Source organism: Alexandromys fortis, unplaced genomic scaffold (assembly GCF_014885135.2).
Source record: "Alexandromys fortis isolate MF-2015 unplaced genomic scaffold, M_Fortis_MF-2015_v1.1 scaffold_46, whole genome shotgun sequence".
In the NCBI taxonomy this organism is placed as follows: Eukaryota; Metazoa; Chordata; class Mammalia; order Rodentia; family Cricetidae; genus Alexandromys; species Alexandromys fortis.
This window is the reverse complement of record NW_026067919.1, coordinates 10,923,413-10,934,728: the sequence shown is the minus strand read 5'-3', so window position 1 is coordinate 10,934,728 and position 11,316 is coordinate 10,923,413. Positions and strand designations below refer to the sequence as shown.

Here is an 11,316-nt window from a genome sequence, read left to right as displayed (position 1 = left end):
TCTCCTTTCTTTGCTTCATGGAGTTGTTTTTGTTCACCATGTCCTCTACTATGATGTGCTACCTTGCCATAGGCCCAAAGCATCCTAGTTAACAAACTATGGCTTAACCCCCTTCCCCCCACTGTGAGCCTAAATAAATATGCTAATTACCCAGGGTATTTCATCATAGTGAGGCAGAGCTGACCAGGGCAGGTAGAAGAATGCAGCTGCTGGTGGGTAGACCTGCAGAGGGGCAGATGGAGCAAGCAAGCAGGCATTCACTCCACTGACAAGAACTGGCTTGCATTTAAACAAAGCCTGCATTTTTGGCCACTGCATAGAGTGGGTAAGTGGATGCAGGCACACTAGTCAAAGACATTTGATGCTAGGAGGTCAGCAGAAGGCTGAAGGGGAGGAAGACCGGGTGGGGGCTGGGGGTGAAATGCCAGCACATCCTTCTACATTCTGATGTAGATAATGCAGAGAAGCAGGGACTTTTAAAGGCAGACATTAACAGGGCCTGGTGGCATACTGACTTAAGAGCAGTAGGGGTGAACCTGAGACAGACCTTACCGGGAGTCAGTAAATGGTAGAACTGAGAAGCAGGGGAGATACCTAGAGCTGTCTCTGGGGTCCTGGCAAAGGAGGGAACCACTTACCTTAGCTTCCTAAGAAGAGGAAATATGTGACCACAGTATCTTCTCAGATGAAGGCCTGCCCTCAGAGCAGGGCCTGACAGCAGTGGGTATAACCAACTGGCAGCTGAGAGCTGCTGCTTCTGGCACAGATCAATGTACGCATGTGATGACATCTGACACCTGTCTCTAGAAAACTAGGAGTTGCATTTTGGAGTCAGATTTGAAATATCACAGCCTAGCCCTATCAATTCCTGAAGCTGTAAATCACGACCCGGGCCCTACCCCACGTCAGCCAGCAGCAGCTAAAAGCTGCCCCGCAGAGTTGAGACATCCCTATCAGCATCCTCTTCTCTTCCTTCAGTTATTTTCTGGTGTCTGTTGGTCCAGTGTTAGAGAGAAACAAGGGGCAGGACCCAAGCGATGTGGAGGTTGAGGATGCCTAGTCTACTGGCTCTGCTGCACTGTTAGGCTGAGTTCCGGATGTTAGAATCACTTCCCAGCACAGAACACCCAAGGGAAGTAGTGTTTGCTGTATCAGATTCTTTTGGTACATATTTACCTTAAGACCTGACTACTCTTCAAATGAGAGTGAAAATGATGAGTTGAACTGTAAAGACCTCTAGAGACTGAACCTCTAGCTGAAAGTTACAAAGACAACTATTTGCCAAGGGTGTTCTATATACTGCTCAACCTTGTGTGGATGCTGGGCCTTCACAGTGACTTGTGACTCCCTGTTTTATGAGGAAACAATGAATACCATGGAGTGGGTAAGGTCATATACTCTGACTGGAGGCCAGGATTCAATTCTGGAGTGTTACACTTCCATTGCTGCAATAATTTCACATTGTATGCAGTCTTGTGCCACATGTTGAAGACTATGCTCTATTGTCAGGAGTCTGTCATGGGCTTACACAGCACTTGCATGCTAACTATCTCCACCAACACCATTATCTGTGGGGTAAGGAATCAGTGGCAGAGCATGGGATATCATCAAAGATCAGGTGAACATGCTATGCTGCCTTACTCAGGCATCTTTACAGGAGTGAGAATAAAGTGAGCAAGCATGAGGGCAAAACATGCAGATGGGGTAGTTACCAGCTGTAACCCAAGCATGCCCACAATAAGATGGGAGGCGGTAGGTGACTGGGGAATGACCCAGTTCTCAAGCCAGGTAGCCTGGGTCGGCAGCACAGCTCAGGAATGAGAGGTTCTGCTCTGCAAGGTGAAAGGTAAGAACTGACTCCTGCAAATTGTCCTCTGACCAAACACAACTTCTTTGGTTTTGTTTTAAAGTGAGCAAGAATTATGCAGTTATGTTGTATGACTTCCTAGGGAAGACATGAACAGACACCCACTTATTACATATAATGCACTTCCAGATCCAAGAATTAACTCCACCCAAGTCTAGCTCACTGATCCAGTGATCTTAACTGAGGGAACTTAGAGGCAGCTACCCCACTGGAGAAGTGCACTCCACTTGCCCAGCAACCATCCTCCACCTTGTGAGAATCTTAGGTTATTGTTGCTGGGATATAGAGATGGCAAGAGCCACATCATTCCTGGAGGGCAGATTTCCACACAGGGATAACCAGAGGCTTGCAGAGGCAGAATGACTGCCCCTGGGCAAGTGTGGGTATACAGGACACATACTCAGAGTACAATAGCATATATACAACAGGGTGGTTTAGCTGACAGGATCTGGCGGGAATGATACAAAAAAGCACCAGAATACAGCACGCTCCAATTCTCCACGAAAACTCAAAGTTGACCTTGTGGTACGTCTTTCAAGGAAATCTTACCAGCCACATGTTTGGGACTGTGGGGCATGGAGAAAGCAGCTCAGGGTTTGGGATATGGTCGCTCTGAAGTGGGACGACATAAAATGCTTTCCTTTCAGGGCAGCATTCTGCTACACAACTTCCGATTCTTTCCAGGTTATACTGGCTTCCACTGCCTTTCATAAAAGCAGACACCCTGAGAGCACACCACTTTCAGGTGACAGATGCAGAAGCACAGCACATTACAGTGCCACCGAGACTTGCCTGAGGGCACTCAACTGTCCCTCTTCAAGCAAACCCGGATGCTTGGACTTCACCTTGCCAGGGGGCACATGCAAATTGGCTTCTCCCTTTTCAGTCCACTCTGATCTGTATGACTCTTTCCATTTCCTAGCCCGCTTTTGAAGTGCTTTTTTTATGGTCAGTCCAGCATCTGCAGCAATCAGATAACCTGGGTGTTCTCAGGCATGTTACTCACTAGGCAGTGTCTCCCTTTCCCACTGTCCACCAAGTGATACAAGATGGTGTGGGGCAGGGATAAGTAGATGTCACAGGCCTCATGCAGGAAATCATAAAATTAGGGAACCCAGAGATTAGTTAGGGTGCAAATCACCTGTCCCCTTCCTAAGACAAATAGAGAGCTGACGCCATACCTGCCATGCCCTCTATCATAGACCCTGTAAAGAGGGGGAGGTACAAGTCCTAAGATGAACTGGGTACAGACCCACTGTAATGAATGGTCCCCGAGCAATAAAGGGCTCAAAACATCTCGCAGCTCCCCATGCCAAGCTTGGAAACATGCTTAAATGAGCTCCCTTTTCCATCTCACTGCTCTCTCAACGCGGTATCTGGCTTCCAGGCCCATATTCACACCTCCAGCTTAACTGGATCTGTCCTCATAAGCGACCCTAGGTCTCATCTCACATCTGCAGTGGGTTCTGACTATAGAGAATGAAAGCAAGGCCTGGTGTTCTGTTCCTGCTCAGTGTTCCAATTCTGAACCCCAGCTTTCCAGTCTTATTATCTTTGTACACCTAAGCCTTGCCCATCAGCCCTCATTTCCAACCCCGCACTTACTTTTAAACCTGTGACTTTCCTTTTAGTTTGGAATACCCTTCCTCTTCAAGTCACTTCACAGACAGGCTCACCTCCTTTGCACAATACTCTTTTCCCTCCTCAGAACCTGCCCATTCCCTTGACACTGACTTTGCTCTCCATACATTTTTTTGACTCCTCTCACTCCAATTTCCAGCAGTTTCACAGTATGTTTTCATTAACTGATGAAATAAAACTTGTGTTGGAAACTGAACATTTTCAAAGCATATTTGAAGAATCTTATTTTCAAATGAGGTTCAAATACTGGTATATGACCTTAAATATGTAAAATATTTTTAACCACAAAATCAGTACAAGTAAATCATCCTCACTTAGATATATCTGACAGATTTTTAAAACAATACTTTAAAATATGTAATACCTATATTAGCCAAACAAAGAACTACATTTTATGACTGGGTGGAAATCTTGATCATTCATCTAAAAACAAGCCTGCAGCTAACAGTCTGATGTCAAATTCTATAGGCTGTTTAGCACTCAGGAAGAGACCCTGTCCACCTACATGCAGCTCACCCATCAGCAATGCTGAGACCCTGCGCACACAACAAACACAGGCTCCAAGCTCAAATCTCCTGCTTGCTTTGACAGATACAGATGATACTAACTTTTGCCAAGTGGCCACAATGGCAGCTGTTTTATGCAGTTACTAGATCAAGGGCACTGAAGCAAGTTCCTTTCTTAAAAGTTTCTCTAGTGATTTCAGACACAAGAACATCAAAGTTAGATCAAACTATACACCAGCAGTGATAACTACGATAACAATGTGTGTAGTACAATCCAAACCTAAGACACTTGCCCTACTGATAATCTTACTTCAATCCACAGGAAACCCTAAAACCACCTGGAAAAACCACAAGTTTGTTTTGCTTTCAATGAAAAACTCTTACTTTCATACCACTTTTTTTTTATTTAAAATATTATAACCAATTGACATACTAGATAACACTGTTTACATCCAGTGGTGCATGTTTAATGACTAGGGCATGAACACGTAAACCACAATAATGATCTCAGCATTCCCTACAAAGTGCCCCATTTTGTTTTGTCTAGAGAGGAGAGGGAGAGGAAAACAAACACAGAAAAGGAGAAGGACGAAGAAGTAGTGACATGGACAGGGAGAGGGAGAGAGAGAGAGAGAGAGATTCTAATTATCACCCTTAGGTTCGCAGGCTTAAAACCTATTATAGGATAAACTGTAATGAGAAAATAGATGTCACAGTCTGGGCAGACAGCTACTTCAGTTTAACTTCATCGTTCAGCTTTAAGATTAACAGCATCTCAAAAATATACCAAATATTGGGCCTACAAAAGTAATTTATTTCTTTGTAAAATTTACTAAGATTTACTCCTTTTGTAAAATGTAAAGCATGGACTGATATCTTGAGCAGGTTTCTTACAAAAACAGTGATGATGTCAATAAGCACAGCTAGCACAATTCCCCAGACACAGTGGAAGACTACACAGGACTGTCTCTTACTGATGCAAGGCATGCACTTCACATACTTACTGGTATTTTGTCAACAGTGATCATAAAGTATGCGACACACATTTATAATTCACACTCAGTAAAGGATCTAACATTAAGGGCAACAGCTTACTTGGGAAAGCATAGAAAATCAGTGTGAGGTAGTTCAATAAAAACCTAGTTTAATTTTAAGTCATTGTGAGAATAGGACATTGTGCAAAACTAATCCACAGGTACTATTTCTCAGAAGTTTTATAACGAGAATCTAACCCAGAAATGCCCAGAAGGTTACTCTTACTAGACTCCCCTTAAGAGCACTTTGACTAAGAGCAGTTACTTTGAAATTAATTAGGACACAAGTTTTCCTATCTTACCCCAACTACACATTTCTGCTTCAATGCCCTTTATCTCGTCCATCTGTTGTGCTATAAAGACAAATTTGCTTCCTGTAGTCCAGGAAAAGCCTAAGAGATCAGTAGAAACACGATGCGCACTAAAATCTAACAGGCCATGGAGCAATGCTTAAGAGAGCTACGGATGAGACGGTGCTGGGTCTGCTACTCACTGGGAACAATTAGTGGGGTCCTGGGGCATCATGCATCCACCCTACAGCTAATGTGTGACTAATGGGCAACACTCACAAACTACAATAGTTCTGAAAATAGACTATGCTTTTACCTCAAACTGTTGTGCAGGCTAGTGCCTAGGCAACACTGATGGTTGTCTTCATGTGTGTGGCAGAAACTGGCCAATAATGTAAACCTAGTGTAAACCAAGTTCTATTTGTAACTCAGGAAACAGCTTCACTCGCCTGCTGCTCATTTTGTCAGTAGGCCTCTCTGCCTCCATGTCTTGGGGTCAACAGAGTGAGACGAGCCCAGAAGGGTTACAGGCTTACAGGAAAGTTGCTGCTTTGTACACAATCAAGCTTCTTTGTACTGGTAGGGACTACGGCTTCTCTTACAAGTGGGGTGTGAATGCACTGGGCTTTGTTCCTGGTGTGCACTCAGCAGCATGGCATGACACAGTAAAAACCACTTAGTAATAGCATGAAAGAGTTGAGATGCTCTATTTATAACAAGCAATCCCAACAACATGGTCATCTTAGAGAAGGTCAGTATAGTAGGGATAAGAGAACTGTAACCAGGAAGACATGTAGGAAGAATCCATGTCTCTTTCCTAGCCTAATTCTCAGTTAAACAACTTTTGGACAGTAAAACAACAGGTAGCTTAAGCATATATAATTGAGAAGTCAAATTATAGGATGGCTGAACAAGTACTGCTAGACAGAAATGTTATTTGTAAATTCTTAAAAAAATACTTAAAATGCTTTAAGATCCTAAAAGTACCAATATTTATGTGAACAGGTTTAAGCAAAGAGGGGGAGTTGTGTAAACGATGAATCTTAAAAAGCTAGGGCACACACATTTAGCAAACAGAACTTACTTTTAGGGTATAATTTTGTTAAGTATTTTAGTTTACATTAAGCATTGAAACTGAAACATGATGGCTGGCAAGTGGGAGCTGGCAATTACAACAAATGTACAATCAGAACAACTGTTATTTCTCACTTAACCAAAATCTGCATCAAGAAAGATGGCTTCTCAGCAATCAAACATAAAATACAGAAAACTAACGAAGCATGTCAGCTGCTAAAGTGCAATAGTGACACATTCTATCCTGGGAAAACAAAGCCAGTTAGCTGTAGAACTAATATAAAATAAGAGCACACTCACGCTCCAATTTCTGCTAAATCCTGACTCCAATCTTGTATTTCTACAGACCAAGAGGCATAATAGTCTCAAATTCATATTTGCCTAATAAAAATTAATGCACCATGTTAAATGTAGAGAAAAGGAATCACTAAAAGGTGGGAAGCTAGAAATCATGATAAACTAACTCTGCTATATTTCAAAGTATAAAAAAGCTAATGTATTTTAATCTTATGTATTGCACATTAACAATGACCAAAAATACCTTACTTAAAGGTAATTCTATGCTAAATATACAAAAAAAAAAAAAAAGCAAAAAGCTAAGCAAACTTTGAGAAATTTGCTGAGCTGTGCCTGTTCTTAGTCCTGTTGGTTGTGAGCTCCAAATGGCTTCTCCCTACAACCTTGCAGCTCATGAAGTATGTATTTCCCAGTTCAATCCATGAAATCCCTCTTGTTCCAGACAATACCAAAGGTGCCTGGGCATTACAGACATCATTCCAGAAATAATGAGACCTTGATGACATTTTACTTAGGAAAATTCAGTTACAGAGAAAGGATTCTGTAGATAGAAAATGTAAACAGTTAACACACACTTGTCAGGAGCAGCACCATTCTTACACTACTCAACGTCCACACTGCGTATTCTATTGGAAATCAGATATAAAAAAATCAAAGACTGAAGAACCACCACTATGCCTGCTCTGCTCACTGTGAAGAAACAGTCCTTAGAAAATGACATCCTACATATGGCTGTGTGCTACTATTTTCAGATGAACGGTATATTGCTCATTTAAACATCACCTACACAAATTTAAGTAGGCTTTGGAACCTCCTGACAGCTAGTAAAAATAGACTTATGCTACAGGTAGAATCAAATGGCCAGAAACACCAAAAACTGGTGCTCAACAGACTGACCCTCCAAAGAACAGGAACTGGGAAAGGTCCAGAGGCCAGAAGCTATACAAAAGAGACGTCCAGACTCTTGACCAATGCCAGGACCTATAGCCTGAGATTAACTCAGTGTATACAGAAGCAGGCTCATAGATAGTACAAGGGAAACAGCTGTTGATTTGCATTGAAATGTATATTCATGAAGTATCCTCTTGACTGTATACAATTGATCGAAAGCTTTGAGCATGCTACAAAACTCAGAACAGACCACAATTCTTGATTTGAGCTTGAGCTTTTGTTGGGTTAGGGTGGGGAGCTTCAAATGGTAGTAGGATGTGCTCAGCTTCTTTAAGGACATGCTCTGAGTTATCCTGCCATTTAGAGAGCAGGGTGTTTGCCAAAATTTAGGTAAGGTTGCCTACTAATTGTTGTAACTAAATTGGGATTGGCAAGTAACACATATTGGAGGTTTCTTGACACGTTCATCATTTACAGTAGTTATTCCTGAATATAACTGGCTACAGGTTATTTTCCCTTACTCCTCTGGGGTTATTTCATTGATAAGCACATAACCCTTAAGGATAGCATCATGAACAAACATCTGAAATAAATTCTAATAAAAAACTTATAAACATCTTAAATAATTCATGATATATGCAAGTCACCACATAATAGTTGCTTTGATAAACAAAAATCTTACAAATTCAGTAAAAAAATCAGCAGCATAAGATAAAGCAAATATGCAAAAAATTTAAACCATGATAAAATAATTAGGTTTACATTATACAGTTAATTACAGCAAAAATACAATACAGTTTTGTTGCTGTTTAAAAACACAACTTAGGTTTTAAATTACAACACTTGAAATTAAAAAAAAATAAACTACTTTACTACAAAATGAATTCTACATTTTCTGAAAAATCACTCAAAAATATGACCACTGAATTGTTTTTAAAAGCAGTTCTATCCATGACTAACCGATTGCCCATCCCTCCCACCCCCCCAAGGCCCAAGTAGTCATCTACAGCAGCCTAGAGGTCCAGCAGATGCTTCTAGACTGCTGTCTGTATCCGAGGCCAAAGTCGGATCTGTGGACATTGAAGACACATCATTGACAGACGGTGAAGACGATGGGTGCTGAGAGCCGTTGATCACTGCTGCACCTGTGCTATGAGAAACAAAACAGCAAATCAGTTACTGTGCTGCCCACCTCCAGCGTTAGCATACTACTTCTCCTGGGCTTACGGGGTACGAACTATAGTGAACCTAACGCTAGTGTTCTCTCATTCACACAAGCTATGAGGGAAGAATTCTTTTTTTTTTTATTTATTATTTATTATGTATACAATGTTCTGTCTGTGTGTATGCTTGCAGGCCAGAAGAGGGCACCACCAGACCTCATTACAGATGGTTGTGAGCCACCATGTGGTTGCTGGGAATTGAACTCAGGACCTTTGGAAGAGCAGGCAATGCTCTTAACCACTGAGCCATCTCTCCAGCCCGAGGGAAGAATTCTTTTTTTTTTTTTAATTTATTTATTTATGGGGCTGGAGAGATGGCTCAGTGGTTAAGAGCATTGCCTGCTCTTCCAAAGTCCTGAGTTCAATTCCCGGCAACCACATGGTGGCTCACAACCATCTGGAATGAGGTCTGGTGCCCTCTTCTGGCCTGCAGACATACACACAGACAGAATATTGTATACATAATAAATAAATAAATATTTTTTCAAAAAAATTTATTTATTTATTTAAGATTTCTGTCTCTTCCCCACCGCCGCCTCCCCTTTCCCTCCCTCTCCCCTAGTCAAGTCCTCCTCCCTCTCAGCCCAAAGAGCAATCAGGGTTCTTTGCCCTGTGGGAAGTCCAAGGACCACCCACCTCCATCCAGGTCTAGTAAGGTGAGCATCCAAACTGCCTAGGCTCCCACTGAGCCATCTCTCCAGCCCGAGGGAAGAATTCTTAAAACGCCTAGAAACCTATACTCCTGTCCTTTCTACTGCATTGTGAGTTTAAGACAAGAAATCAGAAGTCCAAGTAACGTGGAGAATGGCCCTATAGCAAGATTCACAAATGGGCCTCAGGGTATATTCCAGAAGAGTTGTGAACACATATAAAACTGTCTACCTTGTCCTTTGTTGGAGAGAATTCTCAAAGAGCCAAATGAATAAAAGCAAACTTCGAGAACTAGAATACTACAGAAAATATTTTGATACTGTCTCACAAAAAAAAAAAAAAAAAAGACAAAACAAACAAAAAAAAACCCAAAAATCCACAATGTCAAAATGATACTTCTGGAATATCTTGCAAAGCAGAAGTCAACACAAAAGAGCAACACTCTGATTAAGAGGAACCTTAAATAACTGTCCCACTATGAGACTGTGTGCCTTCCCAGACTACTTATGTTAAATTCAGGTCTTACTTTGATTCTAGTAAATGCCATGCAAAGACAAATACAGACTTACTAAACAGAGACAGGAGCAAATGCTTCCTCTGCTAAGAGTAGTATCTAACAAGCATTTCTTGCATTAAAAAAATCAACCTTCTACACAAATAGACAAGAATACACACAGACAGAAATCCTTTCAAGGGGTAGGCCTCATTCTAGGGTAGGAGTATGTTAAAGCAACTCAACAACAGGTAGCAACTTTCAAGCCACAAGCTTACTAAATAAGGGTAATTTAGAAGCACATGAAAGTTCTCAAGAACACATTTCCAGAATAAAAACAGTGGATAGAGTTCAGGGCCCCAAGATGCTGAAAGCAAACAGGTAGAAAGTCTACTGAAGCACATCTCAGGGGCTGAGATCCCCATTCCGCAGAATGGTGAACAAAGCACTCAGATACAAGAGGTTCACCCAAAGCTTGTTTCCAACTGTGACAAAAGTACTGAAAACAACACTGGTACTTGATGGCGTGCGTGTGCAGCAAATTCTGTAGTGAAGCTTTTATTTATTCCAAATGAAAGCTGTTCCAATCAAAACACAGCAAATGCAAAGAGAATTCTTTAAAGCAAGGCCAATAAAGGCAGGGTTAAATCAGTATGACAGAGACAATAGCAAAAAAAAAAAAAAAAAGAAAGAAAGAAAAAATAGAGACAGCAGTATGTCAATGCTTTCAAATTTAACTATAAAATTGTAACCAGCAAACTGAGTGAGCAAGGTGAAGAACTGCAGGTCCCAGGGCACTGAAGATTATAACACAAGTAAATTGCAATCACAACCACAATGGGTCTATATTGTAACCAACCTAAAGGAGATGGCTGCCCTCTTATGACTCCATTCTTGGTTCGTTCCTCCAAGTCCATCACCTCCTTGTATATTAATTCTGGGGGGGAAAAAAAACAGGAAAAATAAGTGTTTTGAAATCAGAGTGAACCTCAGAAGGTATGTATATTTTAAGTCAAAACTTGTGTATCTTTTAAGTATGCCAAGCTGGGCCTTTGCAATGACAGCAGACAAAGTGAGTGTCAGGTTCTGATTCACAGATGTTAACAACTCCCTGACCTCCAACCACAGACAACACTGAAAGACAGCACAACTCTCTGCTCTAACTGTTTATGTTGGCTAATGGGCAGCTGCTGCCAGATCCCAGCAAGGTATCACCCAAACAGCATTCTGCCTTACAGATGCTTGTCTAATTTTGTCTAAGTGAGGGTTAGAGTCTGTGCTTATCTTCTTTCTACTTCTATAGTCCTGGCCTTATGCAACAAGGCTGTAGTTACAAAGATATATATATA

General features: G+C 41.5%; 1 protein-coding gene across 4 annotated transcripts in view; it reads right to left on the bottom strand.

Annotated features, from left to right (window-relative positions):
• Positions 1-5,141: 5,141 nt before the first annotated feature.
• Positions 5,142-11,316, bottom strand: part of Mapk8 (mitogen-activated protein kinase 8) — a 60,038-nt gene continuing 53,863 nt past the window's right edge. For 3 of the 4 annotated variants that reach the window (XM_050140650.1, XM_050140649.1, XM_050140647.1), the window contains 2 exons: positions 10,827-10,904; positions 5,142-8,745 (listed from right to left, as the gene is read on the bottom strand). In XM_050140650.1, the coding sequence (XP_049996607.1) occupies positions 8,600-8,745; positions 10,827-10,904 (224 nt within the window). In that variant the 3' untranslated portion in view covers positions 5,142-8,599. Of the gene's footprint in view, positions 8,751-10,826; positions 10,905-11,316 lie in introns of all 4 variants that reach the window. The other variant, XM_050140651.1, reaches the window with a different exon arrangement.